Source organism: Lepidochelys kempii, chromosome 2 (assembly GCF_965140285.1).
Source record: "Lepidochelys kempii isolate rLepKem1 chromosome 2, rLepKem1.hap1, whole genome shotgun sequence".
Classification (NCBI taxonomy): domain Eukaryota; kingdom Metazoa; phylum Chordata; order Testudines; family Cheloniidae; genus Lepidochelys; species Lepidochelys kempii.
Genome location: NC_136381.1, coordinates 74,286,096 through 74,310,592, shown reverse-complemented (window position 1 = coordinate 74,310,592; position 24,497 = coordinate 74,286,096). Strand labels below are relative to the sequence as shown.

The 24,497-nt window shown below is 42.5% G+C and overlaps 1 protein-coding gene across 5 annotated transcripts in view; it reads left to right on the top strand.

The window, feature by feature from the left end:
- The window catches only part of SPIDR (scaffold protein involved in DNA repair), a 335,489-nt gene that overhangs the window by 274,012 nt on the left and 36,980 nt on the right, over window positions 1-24,497 (top strand). For all 5 annotated transcript variants that reach the window (XM_073331247.2, XM_073331245.2, XM_073331244.2 and 2 more), the window contains one exon: window positions 8,793-8,951. In XM_073331247.2, coding sequence (XP_073187348.1) covers window positions 8,793-8,951 — 159 coding nt within the window. The remainder of the gene's footprint in view (window positions 1-8,792; window positions 8,952-24,497) is intronic.

Genomic DNA, 24,497 nt, shown 5'->3' with positions numbered 1-24,497 from the left:
CAGAGGCTCGTTCACCTGCACATCCACCAATGTGATATATGCCATCATGTGCCAGCAATGCCCCTCTGCCATGTACATTGGTCAAACTGGACAGTCTCTACGTAAAAGAATAAATGGACACAAATCAGATGTCAAGAATTATAACATTCATAAACCAGTCGGAGAACACTTCAATCTCTCTGGTCTCTCGATCTCAGACCTAAAGGTCGCAATATTAAAATAAAAAAACTTCAAATCCAGACTCCAGCGAGAAATTGTTGAATTGGAATTCATTTGCAAATTGGATACAATTAATTTAGGCTTGAATAGAGACTGGGAGTGGCTAAGTCATTATGCAAGGTAACCTATTTCCCCTTGTTTTTTCCTACCCCCCGCCCCCTCCTCAGACGTTCTTGTTAAACCCTGGATTTGTGCTGGAAATGACCCAGCTTGATTATCATACACATTGTAAGGAGAGTGATCACTTTAGATAAGCTATTACCAGCAGGAGAGTGGGGTGGGGGGAGGTATTTTTTCATGCTTTGTGTGTATAAAAAGATCTTCTACACTTTCCACAGTATGCATCCGATGAAGTGAGCTATAGCTCATGAAAGCTTATGCTCAAATAAATTGGTTAGTCTCTAAGGTGCCACAAGTACTCCTTTTCTTTTTGCGAATACAGACTAAGACGGCTGTTACTCTGAAACCTAAATTTAGAATGTGATCTTCTCTTGGAGATTGGAGATTTCAATCACCCTCAATGGATGGTGTTCATCTGAGTCTGTGGCTTTCTTCACCATAAAGTTTTCCTGTTGTTTAATAAATTATTTTCTGTAGAAAAAATCATACAAACAAATCAGGTAATTGTAATGAGACTCCATGTGGAAGCTATCCATAATTTAACATAGCAGTATATGATGGGAGTCTGCATTTACCTCTTTTTTTTTTTTTAAACTATATTCTACCTATAATTTACTGCCACAACAATACTGGCGGCAGCAATTCTGAAACTAGGTGAAATGGTCTCATGTTTGTTTACTTATATGTACCCAGAATGCGCTTCTTGTTCTTAGTTATTTTATAGCACTGCTGATGCTTGCACTCCGGAAACAAATGGAAATGATTGAAGATGCTTATGGATGTAGTTTTTTCTCATTGTATAATTAAGACTTTACCCTGGTGATGTATTCAGCATGGATCCAAACAAATTACAGAAAGCTATAAAATTATCTTTTTTTTATGTCCTACTGGACTGTTTCTCCTGAAACTTCATCCAAGTTCTGAGATAAACATTTGAACAAATAACTGTTTTCTTTACCCCTCCTAGCCCCAACAACAGCTTGCTGGGAATGTTTGTTTCTATTTGATGTATTTTTTTTGGCTGCAACTATTAATAGAATGATTTCAATATTCAGGAGTCCAAGACAGCCAAAACAACCAGAAAAATGTAGAAAATATTTGCCAAATGCATCTCTGAAAGGGTTTGGAACTATAACTTAAGCTTGATATTGAGCTTGGGTAGATGACAGGAATGTCTTTTTATTGTTTGTAAATGTTGGTTTGTTTTTTAAATAAAAAGGGATCTCACAAAACTCGGTTACTGGGTAACTGGGCAATAAACTGGCAGATGAAATTCAGTGTTGATAAATGCAAAGTAATGCACATTGGAAAACATAATCCCAACTATGCATACAAAATAATGGGGTCTAAATTATATGGTGCAACTTAAGAAGGCGATCTTGGGAGTCATTGTGGATATTTCTCTGAAAACACCTGCTCATTGTGTAGCGTCGGTCAAAAAAGCATAGAATGTTAGAACCATTTAGATAAGAAGACAGAAAATATCATAATGCCTCTATATAAATCCGTGGTGCACCCACACCTTGAATACTGCATGCAGTTTTGGTCACCCCATCTCAAAAAAGACATATTAGAATAGGAAAAGGTACAGGAAGGGCAACAAAAATGATCAAGGAGAGTTTATAAAGACTTTTCAGCAAGCAAAAGAGACTTGAAATCGTGTCTAGTGTGGAGAAAGTGAATAAGGAAGTGTTGTTTCCCCTTCACATTACACAAGAACCCGGAATCATCCAATCACCCAATGAAGTTAATATTCAGCAGGTTTAAAACAAAAGGAAGAACTTCTTCACACAATACACAGTCAACCTGTAGAACTTGTTGCCAGGGGATGTTGTGAAGGCCAAAACTATAAGGGCGTTCAAAAAATAACTAGAAAAGTTCTTATCTGTGAACATATAAAAAAGAATCAAACGTCAGGAGTTTAAGAATTACAGGAAAGTGAATTACAGAGAGTGTGGTTCGGTGAATTTAAAACATTGCATTGGTGCCGTATTAAAAAAAAAACTGCATAGGAAAAATGTATTCTGTTGAAAATGATTGTCCAGTTCAACTTCTGGAACCAGTGCTCTTGTCTTTACAAATATAAATAGTCCATTTCTGTGCCACATGCTATCTCCATGGCGTATTGTTTATGTTCAGCTCTCACCAGATATTTGGAGTGTTCCACATTGACTGGGAAAATTTAAATTGCCATGCAGCTCCAGTCATGTGTATGTTTGGCATTAACAACATAGCCTGGCCACCACATGGCTCCTACAGGCCTGTTGCTTCCGACAGAAGCAGTTTTTATCAGCTCCTTTTCCTCAAGGCATAAAAGCAACAAAGAAGGCAGTGGAGGAATAACCTGGGTAGAAAAATGGAGAAAGCAGTCAGCCAGGGGACGGTTATAAAAGTCCTGGTAGAAGGTACATTTAATTTTCCAGGTTTGAGCTGTTGATTCTTTGAAGAAGTGGGAAAAAAGACCATTTTTTAAAATACTGCCATCAAAACACAAGTGACTAGATAAATGCAATAAATGTACAGAACCTTTAATTTTGGAATAAGGACACTACAAAATGTGTCATTTATTTTGTATAAACTTTCTGCTGTATGTATGCAGGGTGAGAAAGTAATTGCTAAGAATGTTTTACTAAACATTTTGGAGGCCTCTGCTACATATTTGTTATTTAGGCTGTTATTTCCCTAGCCATATTTGGCTGGGGTCATGGATGTTATTCTCAGCTCAGCCACTACTGTGCTGATTTGTGGACAGATAATGTAAACTCTGGGCATCAATTTCCCCATCTATAAAATGAGGACACAGCTATTTACTCTCCACTATAGAGTTCTTTGAGACCTGTGGATTAAAAAGGCTGTTTGGTAGCTAAGTATTAATAGTATAATTTTTTTTATCAGTATCCTTCAAATTGTAGTTATTGCTGATCTATAAAGCATCCCTGTCTGTGGTGGCAACAAATGATGTGCATTTTAAAGGAGAACAGAACAGTCTGAGTCTGCAGTGGCAATAATACAGTAGAGCATTACTATTTAAATGGAGATATAAAGCAATCTGTGGTCCATTGAATATGGTATTTTTTACAGGAAAATCCCTGTGTTGTTTCAGGATAAACAAGCTGATCATAGTCCCACAGTGTTTTCAGATCTGTAGGGTTGCCACCTTTCTAATTGCTGGTAACCCGACCACTGCCCCGCCTCTTTCCCCAAGGCCCTGCCCCTGCTCCACCTCTTCCCCCAAGGCTTTGCCCCTGTTACTTGCTCCTCTCCCTGCACCCTCGCCCACCCCCTGTTGCTCGCTGGATCATCTTCACCTCCCTCCCTCCCAAGCTGGGCTTCCTCTGCTCCGGTGCTCAGGTGCTGGTGCTCGGAGGGGAGCTGTTGCAGCCTGACAAGGAGGTGGCCCTGGCTGAGCAGGGGCTGGCGCAGGTTAATGACCCGGTGCCTCCCCCTGACTCACAGTAACCGGACTTTTGGTGTCCAGTCTATACACTGCCAGGTGCCCTTTTCAACCAGACTTTCCGGTTGAAAACTGAGCACCTGGCAATCCTAAATGGTACCCTGACACAGAAGCCAAAACCAGACTGTCTGGGTAAAACCCGGATAGGTGCCAACCCTGTCTGTGTCTCCGGCTCTGATTTTTCCAACGACGGGTACAATGAGCAGACGGGCTGCTTTGTTTGCATGATGGTGGGGGGCTTCTTGTGTGCATGTGTGAAGTTCAGATAAGTTAACTCAAGCTTGGGTGGTATCCTGAAGTTTACAGTATGAATCTAAGCTATGCTTACAGGAGTTAAGGAGCTCCACCTTGAGACTTGACTAGACAAGTTGCTGAATTGGAATTGTGTAGGCAGAGTGTTGTGCCTGTGGTGATTGAGGGAGCGGGGAGTGTTTTTAGGTGTGTTTTATGTCTCTGCAAGGAGCACACAAAAATAGATAAGAAATCTTCCCCAGCAAAGAAGGATAATCAACACTACCCTACCTTGATGGTTGAGATAAAGGATGAGCAAACTTTGGAGTTAACTTAAGGCTTGTATGTGCTTTCCCCTTCCCTCCACTCTCTCTCCCACTCTCCTGACCCTCGCTTCCTTTCCCTTCCAAAGAAACAACTAACAGTGTCCCTTTTGCATACTGTAGGAGATTTGTTGGGGACTCGTATGCACAAATTTCTGCCTGGCTTTCTTTCTCACCACAGTCTGGAGTGTGTTCCTTAAAATGTGAATAAACAAAGAGCCTGTGTGGTCCTTTTACCTTTTGATAAAACACAGTTACTTTTAGTTAATTTCTGTTTATGACAAATCTGCTGCATATTTCTACAAGATACGGACAAGAGCAACTGCAGCATCTTCATTCAGTGCCTTCTTGCTCCCCACCCTCAGTCATTCTCTCCTCTCTTCCTGGGCTAGGCATATTTTTCGATACACTGTTCCTCTCACTGGCAGAGGTAATTGTCAACTGTGGAATGATTAAACACAAGGGGGTTCTACTCATGCCCATCTTTCCAGAAGACTTAAGTGCAAGATACAAGGCAGCGCCATAGATGTATGGTGTGTTTCATGTATAATTAAAAAGAAGAAAATGGAGTTTTACTCCTTCACTGTGAAGGGTGTCTAATTAGGAGGGGTACAGCCGTGCAATCCTGTAATCATCTCCACATTTCCAGTGGGAAATATTTAGTCCTTAATATTACTTCAGTCATAAAAATAATGCAAAGTAGTCAACCTCTCCTACTCCCTCCCCCATCCCCCACGGCTTTTAGGAAATTAACAAAATCTTCCCAAGGTTTAAAATAAGACTCACTGTGTCGTTACATTTTAAAAAAAAGTAACTGACTAAGCTCTGCTTCATTTCTTATCATTCCCTGCCCTTGCCCCCTTTGCTCTTATCAATGAGTCAGACCTCACTTCTTCCTTAGTTGTCTTCTCACACTCTCCTCTTCATGCCGTCTCCCATGTCACCCTCCGGGATAGATCTCAACAGGAGTCTTTTTTTCCACATCCCTCCTTTAAATTCAGTACTTCTGTAGGGCCACAAATGCTAAGCCTTCCGGTCAGGGTGACCAGATATCCCGATTTCATAGGGACAGTCCAGATTTTGGGGTCTTTTTCTCATATAGGCACCTATTACCCCCACTTCCTGTCCTGATTTTTGACACTTGCTATCTGGTCAGCCTACTTCCAGACCATTCTAGTGCACTCCTTGTATAAGAATCACATCCGTCCCGAATGATTTGATTTTTATAAGTGGTTGATTCTTGCAAGTGGAGTATTTTAGTTAGTGTAGGAATGATTTTGTCCCAGTGGGTTTGATCACTATATGCAATTGATTCTTCCATCAGTGAGTCTTATAAATTGAGTTCACTGTATTTTGAAAAAAAGGGTACAGGCCCACAACACACGCACAGACACCATTGATTAATAGTAATGTTTTTTCTTTTATATTAGTTCAGGAATATGTATAGCAACAAACAAGTGTTAAACATTTATTTAGAAAATGTACAATATTAGTCAAGCTGTTAATGCATATTGCACTTTATGGAGAGATGGATTTGTGGTAAATACATGGCTGAATTTTCATAGATAAGTAATATAGTTCTGAACAATTAGATTTTGGATTACATGTTTGGTCTCTTGTAATTTAGGTTTCAGGTTTGTTCCGCATAGTGGTTCCAAAGATAAAACGCTGGTATAAATTGTTGCTTAATTTTTTATATATTGTTTGATTGAGAACTAAATTTTGAGAGTATCTGATTAAATGTGGCGCAAATTATAATATGAGAAAATGATGCGAATTCAGAATTTATTTCAGAAAACTAAAGTAAATATATATAATAGAATTCTCTGTAAAGCATAGCTGCCATGCATCAACATCCTCAAGGAGCCAGTAGGCTGCATCCATTCATGGTGGTACTGGTAATAGTGTAAGAATGGATCTGTAAGAACTGAGCCAGCTGCACCTAAAATGACATCAAGAGTTCTATTAATACATTTCTGGGTCCTGTTGTGCTGCTAGGTTGTTTTTATTGTAAGAGTGAAGAGGAAAAGTGATGTCCATTAATTAGATACTTGTAGCATTAGACTGATTTTCTGTCCTTCCACAGTGAGAGATGCTGGGTCTATTATCAGTATGATCTCAGGTTTTTAAAGGTTTTTAAGGTTATGATCTCAGGTTATGATCTCAGGTTTTTAAAAAGGTCTTCCTTTTTTGGTCTGTACAGTACATTTTTACATTATATCACTTGTACTTGTAAAAAAGTTTTAAGGAGGTGAATATTTTTTGTGTTGTCCTCAGTCATGTTGTTAGTCTGTGATGTTCCTTATCTTGAGTGCCAATCTGGAATTCAATTTTGCAAATAAGTCAACGTGCTAATCTCAATTTAGACTTGTGTATATTAGAGTAATCCTAACCACTATTTGGTGCCCCCAGCATATTTGTAATAACCCCCCATGCCCACTTACACACATTCTCCCAATCATGCAAAAGCAATCACATAGGCATTTGGATTAGACTAATGGTGAGCAAAGATACTGTCTGTGCTTCTCTACTGTACCGGTAATCGCTGATGCAGTACTATTGTGGATTGGATTGTGGGTGTTGTAGCTGCAGTAGTACACTTCTCCACTACCATTCCACATCCGTCACTGCTCATGCGTCCTGGGGTCTGGTGTACTTTATGCACTTGACTATACATGGGTCAAGTTTGCTAAAAGCCACTTGTCTGTAAAAATAACACTGTACACAATGTGGGGCTCATTTGTACACTATATTGTAATGATTAACTTCTTCAGCAGCAACTGAGTTCATTTTGCATCAGCCACTAGACTGTCTCAGTGTCCTTAATATGAGCATACTGCTATTTGGCCTGACGCTGACTTGCAAGCACTAAAGTCTATCTCAAGAAATGAGAAAGATCCAGTGCTTCTTAAAAGAACATTGGCATCACCAAGTGTCTGAGGTAATAGCTGAGATAGACCACACTTGAAGTTGCAAGCAGGTTCTGTGAAAAGAGTAAAGGTCGATAATAATAGGTCCCGTGTGGAACAAAAAACATATCAGTTTTTTGATAGGCTGGGCTGAGTCCTTGGTATGAAGCCCAGTATGCTTCTGGGTAGCATGGAGGCTCCATGTATAGTACGGGTGAGAGATGAGGAGAAAGCTGATTCCATGGATCCAGAGGGATGAGGAGATGAACTAAGAGATACGTGACTCTCTCTACCTTTCACTGGTTGCAGTCCTTTCTCAGTCATTAGATGTTTTTTAAAATGGGTTTGTGCTCTACCAGTGGAGGATCTTCAATAATGGTGCTCACGTGTTTGGACTGACCGACAAGGAGATTTCACAGGAAGCCTCTCTAAAACCTTTTGAAGCAGTGCCTGCACTTTTAAAATTTATCTTAATTCTATCTTCTGTCACACCTCTTAGTTTCCTCCAAAAAGGAATCGTCTCTAGATGTTGGAGGCACCTACGCTGTCTGCAAGGGTGCTCCATAACTCCTTTCCCTCTTGAAAGGTCTCCTTGCTCAATTCCCCACCCCCCACCCCCGGGCAGTGAAGCTAGTTTTGTATCCAGCAGCCTTGTTCACCCACTCTTCTATGAGTCATACTATCTTAGCTGCTAATCTCTGATGTGGAACCTTGTGATGAAATACCTTTTTGAAAATCTAAATATACTTCATCCACTGACTCTCCCTTATCTACCATGATAGTGATATCTTCAAAGAATTCCAGCAGGTTAGTTAAGCATGACTTCCCAAGCTTGATTCCATGTGGGCTGTCCTTAATCGCACTGCTTGTTTAGGGGTACTCTTACCACATCCCTGAAGATAGTTTCCAAGTGTTTCTATACAACAAATGTTAAACTCACTGATGTATCATTCTGTGTTTTCTTTGTTTGTTTTTTATTCATTTATTTAAATAATTGGGTTGTGTTTGCCAATTTCTAATCCTCTGGGTCACTCTGATTTCAATTAAATTTAAAAAAATATATCCATCGGTTTCCTTTTTCTTGACTCTTGTTCATCTCATAAAATCCAGTGTTTTATTTAAGTGGATCAAATATATTTACAACCAGTTGTGTTATCTGTGCATACCGTCTATCAGTTCTAGAAGATTCATCCCCATTTCGAGTAGATTTGTACTCTCTTTACAGACAAAGGAACAAAGTATTACTTATCTACTGTTTCCTAATCTCCAATGTAAATACTTTACATTTTTACTTGTTCTCCATAACTTTTGTTATCCTTTGTCTATTGCAAATATATTTGAAAAAATCTTTAGTGCTATTGTTGTTTTAATGTATTTATTTGTCCCAGAGTCCATTATATGCAAAGTGCTTTCAAAGCATTTTAGGCTAATCCCTACTCTGAGGAACTCACAATCAAGTTTTCTGAAATTTGTTACCTGTTGTTTCATAATTGTGAGCAATTTGCTAACAGAGAAACATTAAACATTATTTTTCAGATTATGCCTCCTTGTTCAGGATGCCTATGGAATGTTCAGTGAAGTGCAGTTGCAGACCCCATGTTCTTCAGAGGACATTGAACAGCATAGCCGGAGATGGGAAGGAAAATCCTGCACTTTAGCGGGAATAAGAATTTTGCAGAGAACCACAAGGGGAAGGTGAGAACAATCCCCTGAAAAAGTATGCTGTGTACTGTGGCAGAGATGATGTCATTTTATTTAGTTAAGGATCAAGATACTTTGAAACACAAGGCAGACTTTGTTTGGTCTGGTATTATAATCACCATTTGTAGAACACCATGCCGGTAGCAGAGCAATAAAGAAAAAATATAATATTTGAACAGCTATACTCAATCAGCATAAGCAAGTTTAGATAATATTAAGTATTTCCCAGGAAAAGGGGTGGAGGAGAAGAAGCAAGCTCATTATTGTTTAAGATTCAAAGACTCAAAAAGATAGATGAGACCTTTTACGTAATTTAGTCCATCTCCTTCCCATTACAGGGTTGGTCTGTACAGTACATTTTCTACAGTTTTGTCCAGTTTGGTTTAAAATGTCTCAAGCACTGCAGTTTCTTCTAGTATAAAAAGGCCTTTTCAGGCCTTGGCTACACGTGCAGATGTACAGCGCTGTGAGTTAAACCCACCTTCGTACAGCTGAGTAGGGAAAGCGCTGCAGTCTGTCCACATTGGCAGCTGCGGGCGCACTGTCATGGCCACATTTGCGGCACTTTCAGCTGCATTGGGAGCGGTGCATTATGGGCAGGTATCCCACAGAGCACCTCTTCCCATTCTGGCGTCGTGGGTTGTGCAAAGGAGGCGTGGGGTGTGGAGCATTCTGGGACCTGTCCCAACGCCCCATGATACATCGCTTCGCATCCCAGCAATCTCTGTTTTTCTGTCCACATTTGGTGCCATCTTTCAACGGTTTCTGTGCAGTGCGATCTGAGTTCCATTTCAGTCTATGGGAAATGGAGCCTGAATTGTTGAGGAATGTGCTGACGAGTCTCGCCAGCACGTCACGTTTGGCAGTTGAGCTATTCCTTAAGATCCAAAGTGACAGTGAGGAGTCTGACGATACCGAGTTGCGTAATGCATACGACACGAGATTGCTTGTGGCATTCACAGACATGCTCATCACCATCGCTTTTGGGCTCTGGAAACAAGCACTGCGTGGTGGGATCACATTGTCATGCAAGTCTGGGATGACGAGCAGTGGCTGCAGAACTTTTGGATGAGAAAAGCCATTTTCATGGGACTGTGTGAGGAGCTTGCCCCCGCCCTCCGGCACAAGGACACAAGATTGACAGTTGCCCTGACAGTGGAGAAGTGGGTGGCTATTGCAATCTGGAAGCTAGAAACTCCAGACAGCTACCGATCGGTTGCGAACCAGTTTGGAGTGGGAAAGTTGACCGTTGGACTTGTGTTGATGCTTGTTTGCAGGGCCATTAATCACATCCTGCTCAGAAGAACTATGAGTCTGGGTAATGTGCAGGACATTGTGGATGGCTTTGCACAAATGGGTTTCCCTAACTGTGGAGGAGCGATAGATGGGACACATATTCCTATTCTGGCATGTAGCCTCCGAGTACGTTAATCGGAAGGGCTATTTCTCTATGGTTCTGCAGGTGCTTGTGGCTCACTGTGGGCGTTTCATTGACATTAACACAGGCTGGCCCGGAAAGGTGCATGATGCACGTGTCTTTCGGAACACTGCCCTGTTCAGGAAGCTGCAGGCCGGGACTTTTTTTCCAGAGCGGAAGATAACAGTAGGGGAAGTCGAAATGCCCATTGTGATCCTTGGAGACCCCTCTTACCCGTTAATGCCTTGGCTCATGAAACCCTACACAGGGAGCCTTGACAGCAGCAAGGAACGGTTCAACTACAGGCTGAGCCGGTGCTGAATGACTGTGGCGTGTGCTTTTGGCCGTTTAAAGGGCTGCTGGTGATCTCTGTATGGAAAGCTGGACTTGATTGAACACAGCATTCCTGCGGTTATATCCACGTGCTGTACCCTCCATAATATTTGTGAAGGGAAGGGTGGATTCTTCTCTCAGGCATGGACCTCCAAAGTTCAACACCTGGAGGCTGAATTTGCACAGCCAGAGAGCAGGGCTATTAGAGGGGCCCAGCGTGGGGCTGCAAGGATTAGGGGTGCCTTCAGGGAATAATTTGAGGCTCAAAACCACCTGTAATGTCTGGTGCCCTGCATGGGAGTGAAGTGCAGTGGTTCCAATCTTAGTAGGAATCTGTGTTTGCTAAGCTGACTTGCAGGGCCTGTTTCTTTAAGGTATCTTTTACTTTATGCAATAATAAAGAATGTTTTCAAAGCCAAAAAAATCCATTTATTGAAAAGAAACACAACTGCTTGGGAAACAGAAAGGGCAGGGGGGTGAGGTGGGGAATGGTTCAATCATAGATTTGCGTATGTCCTGTTCTCATACTCAGCCTTCCTGTCTGGAGTGCTGTGCAATGAGTGCTGCACTTCAGGATGGCTATAATTCAGGATAGGGGTTGAGTGCAGTGGGTAAGGGTCGTAGTTTTCAGGGCTGAGTGGTGAAGCTACAGGTGTTGGAGGCAGCTGGTGGCGATAAGAACCCGGATGTTGGGGAAAGTGGGTTGGAGGTGACCTGGGGGCACAAGGGAAAGAGTTTTGGGACAACGGCTGCGGGCGTGGGGGGGTGTGCAGGCGCTGTAGTACTCCACCTGCATGGCTCCGAGCACCTGGATAGAGTCTGCTTGGCGCTCCATGATGCTTATCAGCCAATCCGTGCTTTGCTGCCAGAGCTCCGTGCTTTGCTGTCGGTGTACTGCGTTTTCCTGGCGGATCCTGCTTTTGCTCTCCCTTCACTCCTGCACTTTTTGATTCTCTCTAGGAGATTGCTGCATCACTTCTTGCAGCATGTCTTCTTTGCTTTCTCGTGGCCTCTTCCTGAGTCTTTGCAGTCTCTCGGCCAATGATAACACGGACTGCTGAGATCTCAAGGTTGCATCTGTAAAGGCAAAATGCAACACTTAACAGAGGCAGCATTGTTTATACCAGACATAGTAACGATTCCCCCAAACTTAAGGAGGGCACACACAGTCTACACAATAGCATAACTTTCCCGTCCCAAAGAGAGCGCACATAACTCACCCAAAATGAGGTGAGTTATGAGGTGAGTCACCCAAAATGAGAGCCCCAAAATGGTGAGTAAGCACAGGGTCAAGGGGGACTGATTGTTTCATGGCTGTACTGTCCTCTGGGTTTCTGTGCCTTGGGGAGAGCCAATAGCTGCAGGGGGCATCTAAACTGAACACTGTCCCAACATTTTCCACATCTTGGAAGATATCTCGCTGCTGAGGGTGACCTGGGAAGCAAGGGAGGGTCTTCTACTGCAAAGCGGCTTCCGCCCTGGCCCATATGCATCTTGCCTGTGTGCAGCAATGGTCCCCCCGCCCCTTGCGGCACAGTGTTGCAGACACGTTAGACTAACTGGGATAAGGACCCCGGTGGCTCTCCCAAGAAACCTGCGCAAGTGCATTGCCCACATTCTGGATGAGACTTTTGAAGAGATTACCGGGGCCAATTACCGCGATGTAATAGTCCACATCAATGCTCTATTCCGCATCTAGGCATGCCTGCAGCCCTAACCCTCCTCGCCCAAAGAGCCTGCACCGAAAAAATTCCTTCCTGAAAACAAAGCTGCTTACCGGGAACCTGCTCTTCTGTTTGTCCTCAACCAAGTACTGGCCGCTGCGACTGGCTACCTTCCTCCTGGCTTGAGAAGAGCTCCTGGCTGCATGCCTCCAGGGATTCCGGGGTGTCTCCCCCCACTCCAGCACTCTCACTCCTGCTTTCCTGCTTCTCCTCCTGCTCTGAAGTGTCCATGGCGGTGCTCGGAGTGGAGGTGGGGTCGCTCCCAAGAATCGCTTCCAGCTCTTTGTAGAATCGGCAGGTCGTGGGGCGAGCACCCGAGCGGCCTTTTGCCTTGCGGGCTTTGCAGTAGGCACTCCTCAGTTCCTTCACTTTAATCCTGCACTACAGTGCGTCCCGGTCATGGCCCCTTTCCCTCATGCCCCTTGATATCTGCTTGAAGGTATCGTAATTCCTATGGCTGGAGCGCAGCTGGGACTGGACAGCTTCCTCCCCCCAAATACTGATGCGGTCCAACAATTCTCCATTGCTCCGTACTGGGGCTCGCCTGGTGTGTGGAGGCATGGTCACCTGGAAAGATTTGCTGATAGCACTCCACTCCTGGCTGAGCAAACAGGAAGGTGATTTTCAAAATTCCCAGAGAATTTAAAGGGCGGGTCTGATGGTTGGTCACCTGAGCCCAGGGCAGTAGAGTTTGAACTGATGACCAGAGTGGCTAGAACAGGCATTGTGGGATACTTCCGAATACTTCTGGAGACCAATCAGAGCGCACTGGGCGGCCACACTGGCACTGCAGCACACCAGTGGTGGTGCAACAAACTGTATTCCTCTGGGGGAGGTGGAGTACCAGCAGCGCGGTCGCCACGGAGACACAGCGCTGTACAGGCCTTGCCAGGGTGGACGGGGAGTGAGGTACAGCACTCTGGGCGGCTTTATTGCGCTGTAACTCGCAAGTGTAGCCAAGGCCTCAGTTTCGCTTAGATTGCTTTGAAAGGGGTTTAAGCAAAACCGGGGGGAGGGATCCCATTTTCAGTCCAGAATAAGCATGTCCACGCTGAGAGTTAGTCCACTATAACTATATTGGCTTAACTATACTGGTAAAATTATACCAATATAACTGATAAAACTTTCCTGTGTAGACAAGCCCTAAGAAAAGACTGTAGCAAGAAATCTGGAGTACAAAATTAACCTGTGGTACTTGGCTTAGTTTTGCTAATAGTGTGCAATTTATTTTATTTTTCAATGTAAATATGTCTGTAATTAGTCACAGAAAACTTATTTTTATGAGATTTATTGTTTTGTGGAATAGCTTCCCAAGGGAAGTGGTGTAAGTGTGTCCACAAGGGGACATATGCCAATATAACTATATCAGTTTAAATTCTCACTCCATCTTATACCACAATGTAAACAAGTCATTAGCATTAGAACAGATAAAATATTTTTGATGAAACTTTTTTCTGTTGAAAAATTACATTTAGTTGAAACTGAAATGTTTCATGGAAACATCCATTTCTGCAGCAGTTTTGTTGGGAAGGTTTCTCAGATCCAGCCCATGGCAGACAGAAAGAGAGACTTGTTTCCCAAACGCTTTCAAAGGGTCTAATTTTCATTCAGCATCAAAATGAAAACAAATTTTAAAACGCTGAATTGTGTCGTGAAATGGAATTGTTGTTTTCTGGCCAGACTATTTAATATAGTTTTCTTCATACGGGCCTGAAGCGCGTTTTGCCCCCTTTTATTACTCTGTACCAGTTAGTGCAGAATTAATTTTTGGATCATCTACTTGGATTATTTATGTATCTTTAAGAACAAACACTTCTCATTCATTCATAGCTCATTATTTTGATCTTTTTTAGAAGTTACATATTTTCCAAAGAAATTATGGCTTTGGAATGCTGGATACAAATGCAGCCTTATAACTGGCTGTTAGTGAGTCTCCGTACTGCCTAGTAAATGAGAGACAGACTTTTAAAAATTTAAATTCTATTTCAGAGCAACAATAACTCACTTCTGGCTGCCCTGAGGAGGGTCAGACTATACAGTAGAGCTGGGGGGAAATTTTCTCAGACAACTGTTTTTCACTGAAAAATGCAGATTTGGGTCAATCAAAGCAGTTTGGATCAATTTCAGCAAATTGTTTCAGGGAGGACAAACAAAAAAAATCCAAAATGTTGAAACAGTTTGTATAGTCATTTATGAAATTAAATGTTAAGACATTTTGTTTTAGAAAAGTGTCTTGGTTTTGAATTTTGCTCAGTATTTAATTTTTTTTTAAGTTTAACAACCTCAAAGTGAGCACAATATTTCATTTCAGGTTGACCTAAACATTTTGTGTTGACCCAATAAATTTTTTTCCTGATCTGCACCCAAACCAAATGTTATTCAGACAGCTCACCTATGAAGTGCTTAAAACACTAGAGGCTGGTCTGGGCTAGTGCTGCTGGAGCTGCATTGGTGGTAACATTAAAGGAAGAAGGCTAATATAAATCCAGGGATAGCTAACATGATTTGCAACATGGTTTCACTGTCTAATATTTAAATCATGCTTTATTTCAGCAGTTCTCAAACTTTTCACAGACCCCGAAGCCAGCTTCTAATTTTCCCCTGGGGGTGCTCAACCCTCGCTCAGTCTCAGGTCCTTTCCCCATTCCACCCCTTCCCCCAAGGCCCCACCTCCGCCCCATCGCTTCCTGCCCCCACTCCACCCCTGCCCCTCCTCTTGCCTGCCTCTTTCTGCCCTCTCCCCCAAGCACGCCTCATCCCCGCTACTCCCCCTCCCTCTCAGCGCCTCCTGCACGTCGCTGAACAGCTGTTCCGTGGCATGCAGGAGACACTGGGAGGGACAGGGAGGAGTTGATCAGCAGGGCCAGTGGCACTGGACATGACTCACAGACCTCCAGAGGTCCACGGACCACAGTTTGAGAATCACTGCTTTATGCTAAAAATTGTTTCTTTACACTCATGTTTCTGTCATCTGTGTCCCTAACCATGACTATTTCAAATGCTGCAGGAAATGCCAAAAGGTGACTCTTAAGGTGCTGGTTTCAGGAAAACCATCAGTGGATTCTAAAATGGACGTAAAGGAATAAAAGTATAAAGTATGAGGGAAAATTATTTTTTTCCCTCTGCCCCCCTTCACCTTTGGGGCATGTGAGTCTGGAGTAAGCCAAAATGGGTGATAAACTCCAACGTGTCTGTTGTCCCACAATCCCAAGGACTGGAATCTCACTTCAATACTCTTCAATACTTTTCCCTTAGTCTTGGGTGTTTGGTAGACAAGATTTTTCTTTATGGTCTGATAACCGTGTGCTGACTTTAAGGACCAAAATGTAGCCTAGGTTCAGAAGGCAGTAAAGGGTATTTTACTCTGACTACAGACTGCTAACTAGCCTGAATAAATTCTGGGGATGGTGGGTCTGGTACATTAAAGTGGGGCAGAGGGAACCATACTCCCTTCTGATGGGGGACAAGAATGCTCTGGAAGAGGAGGTGTCTGAGAGCTCACACAAATGAGTCATATTGTTATACCAATAAAATAAAAACCAGCAATATCTTATTTAAAGAGGAAAAGGCAAAATACCACATTTATTGTGAATACAGAAAGAATCATAGTAAGCAGTTGGTTATAGCTATAACATTCTATTCAATCTCATATTTATTCACACATTCATTCATACAAAAACACACACACACAGGTTCTGCAAGGTTGTTATCATAGTTACCAGCCTTAGAGTTGCTCATGCCAAGCCACTGGCCAGTTCTGATCCTCCTGGAAGTTGGTTTGCAAAATCAGACCCCAAAGTTCTCGCTTTCTAGAGTCCATTTTTATAGGAATTTCTTCCTATGCCAGTCTATGGGAATTGCTTCATCATGCTGTTGCTGAATCAATCAGCAGATAGCACATTTCTGACGGCTCCGTGCTGCTAGATGTTCTCTTGTTCTTTGGTTCTCCCATTCTTGAGGCTGTTGGGTGAATTCCAGTCTGCCCTCCGGGGGTCCTGTGGTTATTTCCACTTGACGCCTTCTTCAGCCGATGGACACTGGATTCTTAGGCTGGCACCTCCTTGATCATTCAGTTATTATGCACACCAAGCATCCATCCACATACATCCTCTGTCTCTATTTTAATCACAATTGTTAATACAACAAAAGGGCGGGGAGTCTCTGGGTGCTGTTTCTGTTGTTACAGAGTATTGCTTTGAGTCTCTCTCTGTGTGAATTGCTTTGAGAACAGACTCTGTCTTAGAATGTACTAATGCAATTAGCAGCTTGCAGGTTTCACACATAGAGGGAGAGAAACAGTACCAAAAACCAAGTACCAAAGTACCAAACTCTTAATTAGTAATACCCTGGAATTTAAACTATGGGGAATCAAACTCATTTGTGATTTTAATACAGAACTTCTTTAATATGATCCAACATAATCCCCCTTTTGACACTAAGATTTATAATTGTCGGTGTCACTTTCTATGTAGCCTATTCAAAAGAAGGTACTGTGAGGCAATTTGAGTTTGTGATTCCAATTCATCCCACATACATGATCCTAGTGATGTATCTTTACTACAAGGTTCTGGGGCAACAGGCAAGGTGAGGCACACCCACTTTTGAGGAGTCCATTCAGTACAACCTCTAGTGTCCAATAGCTTCCCTCCCTCCCCAGCTCACTGGCTCGAGGTCCAGGGTAGCCAGAAGGATCCCATGTGTAATATGGGGAGTGGGCTAACCTTCAATACCTTTGCCTCCAGGGACTGTTGGTGTGCAATTTTGACAACAATTTCTCCCATTAACAAGTCTGGTTTTACAATACTGGAAACGTATTGCATCCATTCATTTTGATAAGTGTCAAACAAAATGATCTCTTTCTTTGTTTTAACAAATGCACCAAACCCTTAATATTTCCCAATATGACCCAGAACATTTTGTGTTCCAAAGTTGCTAGGGCAAGTATCTGCATTTCAGTGCATCCTATAGCTATGGCTGTGTAGTTTCCTATTTCTAATTTTTTTTTCTTATGCATAAGCCATGTGGTAGTAATAAGCCATTGCCAAAGATTCCATCAGGCTTTTAGGTAACCCAAACCAATTTGGACCAAGTCTACATTGGCATGTACTTGTTTTTGTATTAGGCTGTCCTGTAGCTGGGACAGAGAGCTTAATTTATTTTTAATTACCTGCAGGTCTTTAGTATTTTTTTTTAAACATACAACAGTGCTAGCAACGAGACAAAACACAAGACAAAACATAGAACACAAAACACAATTTCTATTGTGACAGTAGATTCATGGTATTGGGTTGCTTTTCAGCTGGCATCAACTTTTCCTGATTTTCTGACAGACAAAAAGAACATGTTTCTACCCCTTTTGGGGTGGCAGATTATTGCTTAAAATATTTCTTTTACAAATACCCTTGCTGATTGCAGGCAAAACAGAGGAATTGGCCCCCACATTTTCCTGTTTTTGTTCTATAGGCAGATCAGATTTCAATGGTTTCTGTCTTTTAAGGGTTATGGGGAAATTATCCCACTGTTTAGTCATTAAATCCCTGAGGTGGGGTACCTCAGTTTCCCTTCTTATACAGCAGACCAAGTTTATAATGTTTTTCCTGCTGTGTTAAGCTTTAAGTTTATTTACAGATAATAGCTGAGAAGCATCAGTACCATATGACCTTAAAGGATTTTTCCAAAAATCATACACACTATAGGGTGTTACAAGGGTACTTATTATCATTAAATTTATTAAAATTATCTTGTTATCCAATGCCTTTTATTTAGACAATTTGTTTGCTGACCAGGTATGTCCTTTATCTGCAGCTCCTTGGTGCTGCTAGTTCTTTCCTTCCTTTATCATTTAGGTAATTTGCATTTTCGCAGACACTTCCTGCTTTTGGATTTAAAGCCATCAGCCGTTCAGAGACTCTATCTTAATAGGGACACAATCAACTTTCACCAGAGTTTTGATTACTTTTAACTTCTGCTTCCAAAACACACAGCAATCTGAAAAAGAAAACCCAACCTATTCTGGCTCCCTTTGGAGCCCTAATAGCATTTTAATTAAGTAGCATGGTATGTTTGCATTTCTTTTGCCCCTTCTACAATAAACCCTGCACATGTTCTGGGGAAAATGCACATTCCTTCCATAGTTTAACTTTTATAACGTTATCCATATCAATTTTTACATAAGGTGTAACTGTTTCTTTTTTTTTTGCTTACAGAGTTTTCATGAACCTTTATCAAAGTGACAGTCTGATTACTCAGAGCCATTTTAAGACTCAGTGTTTCTAACATTGCTTCTTTTTGTTTTGTGCACCTCACCCCTGCTGTTGCTTCAGAGGGCCACTGTCTTTTTTAATTTATTTTTTTTACTACAACTCTCATCTGCTATTTTGTTACGAAAAACAAACAAACAAAAATCAAACAAACAAACAAAAAGAATCCAGAATTTTTTTCTGTTCTCCTGATTTTGACTGCCTTGCTGCAGCCACAACTTAAAAACATTTTAAATTTTGTAAAGCATTGAGTTACCTTTTAAGGGTTAAATGCCAAATCCCAAAGCCAAACAACACTAATTACCTGTGCCTAGCAAAAAGGTCTGTCAGTTTTGCAACTTTGAATTAAAGAGTCAAATGGATTTTTAGTGGCATTATTTAAAACAAAAACAAAACCAATTGGTCCTTAGAACTTTACATATATACATACACATTTTCTTTTCCTTAACATCCCTTCCACACTGCTCTGTTTTTTACATCTTACATTCCCTTTATACATTTGAGGCAGTTAAGTTCCAATAGAACCCTCTTACGTTTTTTTTAGCAAATTTGACTAAATTATCCAGTCAAATGATTTTAATCAGATAGTTTATTTTTGCCTGGCTAATTTACAGACATCCCTTTGGAAAAGGGCCCATTTTTCCTTCAGAATGGTTGCAAAGAAACCAAGAATGCTCTTTCTCTAACACTTTTCCTTTTTAACATTTTCACAAAGTTTAGCTACTTAATTCCCTCCAGCCTCTGCAGAGTTAACTTTTTTACTCTTTGTAATTATGCCTGGGGGTGCCATACATAGGACCTTCTCCCCCTTTACCCGCGTCCCTCCAGCCTCTGCAGAGTTAACTTTTTCACTCTTTTTGTATTCCTGGAGTGCCTCTTTCACTATTTTCAGCTGGCTTTGGGTATTTGTAGCCAGCACCTTCCAATTGTCTGCTCCCTTTTCCGTTTGTGCCTTTTTCTCTTTACATGAAGACAAGTGGAGGTAAGAATCCTTACATGGCTCCCACAAGAACCAAATTGCTGCTGCATCTCTTTTGGCAGCACTAGAAGGTTTGTATATGAGGATATACTGAGCCAATCTATCCTCCAGGTCCGAAATAGTGCAGACATCAGCTAGGACTTGTTTAGTCCAAGGACTGTGCCCAAATTTTTGAAGGATTTGTTTAAAAGGTGTAATTTCTTTAACAAAAGGTGAGGTTGGAGTTCCTTCTGACTCCATTCCTCCCTCTGGTACTGGCTTACCCTGTTTTCTTTTAAACATCTTAACATGGATATTTCAATCTCTTTGTCACTCCTGGTATTACTTAGCAAGTGACACAGCCTAGATTCTGAAATCATAGCTTAATCTATGCGTTTTTCTCCTGCTACCTTCCTGGAGGCCAGCAGGTCTGGTTAACCTATTTCTCCCTGCTACCTTCTCGGAGGCCAGCAGGTCCGGTTAACCTGTTCTTCCCTGCTACCTTCTCGGAGGCCAGCAGGTCCCCTGCTACCTTCCCGGAGGCCAGCAGGTCTGGTTTAATCTGTTTTCCCTGCTACCTTCTTGGAGGCCAGCAGGTCCCCTGCTACCTTCCCGGAGGCCAGCAGGTCCCCTGCTACCTTCCCAGAGGCCAGCAGGTCTGGTTTAATCTGTTTTCCCTGCTACCTTCTCGGAGGCCAGCAGGTCTGGTTAACCTAATAGAAATGCCTAGCTCAATAGAGCTGGCGGTATGCACACCAATATTTACAATAACTGAGGTTTTTTACCAATATTCCCCCTTTTGCAATTCTCCACCAAATTGTTATACCAATAAAATAAAAATTAGCAGGATCTTATTAAAGGGGAAAAGGCAAAATACCACATTTATTGTGAATACAGAAAGAATCATAGTAAGCAGTTGGTTATAGCTATAACATTCCATTCAATCTCATATTTATTCACACATTCATTCATACAAACACACACACACACACAGAGGTTCTGCAAGGTTGTTATCATAGTTACCAGCCTTAGAATTGCTCATGCCAAGCCACTGGCCAGGTGGCCTGGAAGCTGAGGAGGGAGCAGAGCCGTGTCAGATGCTCATCTGATGCTCCTGGAAGTTGGTTTGCAGAATCAGACCCCAAAGTTCTCGCTTTCTAGAGTCCATTTTTATAGGAATTTCTTCCTATGCCAGTCTATGGGAATTGCTTCATTATGCTGTTGCTGAATCAATCAGCAGATAGCACATTCCTGACGGCTCTGTGCTGCTAGATGTTATCTTGTTCTTTGGTTCTCCCATTCTTGAGGCTGTTGGGTGGATTCCAGTCTGCCCTCCGGGGGTCTTCTGGTTATTTCCACTTGACGCCTTCTTCAGCCGATGGACACTGGATTCTTAGGCTGGCACTTCCTTGATCATTCAGTTATTATCCACACCAAGCATCCATCCACATACATCCTCTATCTCTATTTTAATCACAATTGTTAATACAACAAAAGGGCGGGGAGTCTCTGGGTGCTGTTTCTGTTGTTACAGAGTATTGCTTTGAGTCTCTCTCTGTGTGAATTGCTTTGAGAACAGACTCTGTCTTAGAATGTACTAACGCAATTAGCAGCTTGCAGGTTTCACACGTAGAGGGAGAGAAACAGTAGCAAAAACCAAGAGACCTCTTAATTAGTAATACCCTGGAATTTAAACTATGGGGAATCAAACTCATTTGTGATTTTAATACAGAACTTCTTTAATATGATCCAACAATATCCTGACCCAGAGCAGCCCGTGCAGATCTTGACCATTGGAATTATGATGGTTATTGCTGTAGGGCTGCAGTAATCCCCATGCAGCTCCACTGTGGGGGAAGAGAGAAGAGGTTGGGTACAGGGTCTCCCAGTGTTGTTTTTTGAAGACGGTCACTGGGGGCTCTCTCTCCACTTCTGTGATTGTTGGGGTTGGGATGGGCCTTTGGTTCAAAGGACAGTCTAGGATTATGCAGTTCATTTAGGCCCTGTTCTAAAGCTTTTTGAAGTTAATGGAAGGCTTCCCATTGGACTGGTTTAAGATTGGGGCCCTAGTGTCTACAAGGAACACCTTCTGCAAGGCTCTCACAGCAATGAACCCTTTCCCCTGTTAGGAAACTAAAGGAAGAAATGTTTCCCCTGACATCATTGTCGAGTATCTGGCTGACTTATATGGCAGATGGATAGTGTGGAGTCACAGAGAAGCTATCGTGACTTACTCAGTTTATACAAGTCATTACTGTAGAAGCTGGATTAATAGCATGTGGTTCGGCATCTTTTTCCTCTCCGCTATTCTCATTCACATTGGTCCACCAACCCTCCCTGCACCTATCTTCCCTGACCTGCACCTTTTGCGTCAACCTAACAGAGACTAAAATAATATGAAGGTTTGGAGAGAGAAGAGCAGACACAGTGAAATTTGTTGCCATTTAGTGTTTGATGTGTATATTCTATATTTCTCAACATCCCCCCGCCCACTTGCCAATCTTATAAATTTAGTCTCTTGGGAAAAGAGAAGTGAGATTGCCCCAGGTTTCCTCCAGGGACGTAGATAGCAATGTCCAAGCTGTACACATTCCAGCCTATATGTCACCTCCCCTCTGGAGTATACTCCACATTTTCCAAGATAGCCTCAGTATGATTACTACCCAAGTGGATGCAGTTATGTGTAAAGATTGAGTAGTGTGTTCAATAAAAGATTGCATGAGGGGGGAAAAGTAACCTGCAAATTGCCTGTGAAATGGTTCCTTACTGGAAGTTAAAATTGTATGCTGTGATGTACCTGGTGCTTGTCTGTCTACACTTATGGATTTCTCTGTGTTGGTACTTTAGTTCTGAATGGTGTTAGAAATAAGGTGTACATTTTTAATAGTGAAAGTAATTAATCTTTGGAACAATTTGTCCATGGATATGGTGGATTCTCCATCATTGGCAATTTTTAATTGAAAATTGGATTTTTTTTTTAAAGAAAGATATGCTCTAGTATAAAAGGAAATATTTGGGGGGGAGCTCTATGACCTGTGTTAATCAGGAGGTCAGACTAGATGATAAAAATGGTCCCTTTTGTCCTAGAAATCTGTGAATACATACAATAAGTTTTCCTTTAGTTTATAAACCTTTTTCCCTGGTCAGGCAGGCACTAAGTGACTTCAGGATAACAATTCCAAAAGCAAACTATTAGTTCTTCTTCAAGTAGTGTCCTTATGGGTGCTCCACTTTAGGTACGCTTGCCCTCTGTGCGCCTTTGATCGGAGATTTCTCATCTGTTTGCCCTATGCATGAATGTTACTCGGTCTTGTGATTCATGCAGTTGTGATATAAGGCTGCATGAGCAAACCACCCTCAGTTCCTTTTCAACCACTTTGGCCTGAGATGGAGCCTTTGCAGTTGTCTGCATTGAGTTTTACGTCAACTGTGTAGTTTATTATAGTGTTTTCTTAGTAGTAGTAAGTAATGCTAGTTTTAAAAAAACTTTTCAATTTTTTTCTCTCTCTCCTCTTCTATATAGATAGTTTTTACTTTACTGGGAGGTTATGCCCGTTTCTCCTGGTTTCAAACATTGCCTGTCATGCTGGGAGGCAATCTCAATGAATGACAGATACTCCTTCCTGTTGCATACATTGCTTCAGAGAATCTCCTGTTTCCCAAAACTGCAAATTCTGCCTTGCATTAAAATGTAGAGCCAAAAAAAACTCCAGGGAGATCAAACTTTGTCTCCTTATGATGGAGAGCTTGCTGCACCTGTCTTCTGACCAAGGCCACGGCACCACTCTACGCACCGCTCCCCAGTTAAGTCCACTGCCTCTGAACCCCACTCCTCGAGGGCATCTCAGAGGAATACCGCAGATTTCTCCGCTAAGACTGTCCCTCAAGTTCTCCAGGTAGGGAATCTATCCTGAAGAGATCATGATCTCCAATGACTTCAGCTACTTTGGCAACCATTGCTCTCCAACCTGGTACCCACAAAGCTGCTCATTCCTCAAGTACTAAGGGCACTGTCAGACCTAAAGACTGCAAAGTCTGAGGTTCTAAGAGGTCAACGGTACCACCAGTAGAGCAAAGTGGCGAGAAGCGCTCTACTACTTCTCACTCGGTACCGAAGAAGCCCTTTCAGCCTCTGTCTGGTCTCCTCTCAGAGTGGTTGAGATTCATGGTATCATCAGTTGTCTCGGCCACTATCACTTTGGTGCAGGCCAGGGAGACAGTACCAACAACAATCTCTGTATCACAGGAGTTTTGCTTTCCCCGAGACCTAGCTGTGTCTGACATGCCTGACTCACCACTGCTCAGGACCAATATACTCTCTGTACCAGGGACTTCCAGATTTGCCCAGTACTGGTGGCTTTACCTCAGGGTTCTTCCAGTGCTTCACCATGACAGAGTGGAAGAGCAGGATTCTTTTGACGATCTTGCCTCGGTTTCCCAGATATCTGTGCAGGGATCTCCTCTCCATCCCTATAAAGCAGTGGTCCCCAAACTGTAGGGTATACCCTGCTAGGAGGGGTATGGAGGAGCATTTGGGGGGTGCGCAGTAGGGCTCAGGCTAGCCCCTATGAGAGGCAGGGAGGAAGTACCATCCAGTCCCACTCCGCCTGCAGCCCAGCTCCGGCCATAACTCCACTCAGCCCCCTGCCCCCCCCCAGCCCAGCTCAGCCCTCATTCACCCTTTGCCCTCAGACCAGCTCCTCCTCCATCCCCAGCTCTGCCTTCAGCCTAAGCTCCTCTGCTGAGCCAACTGTGCAGTAATGGAGGAGTAGCATGGACAGATTTCATTACTGGTAAGGGGGGCACAACAGGAAAAGTTTGGGCACTACCGCTATAGAGGCCCCTTTC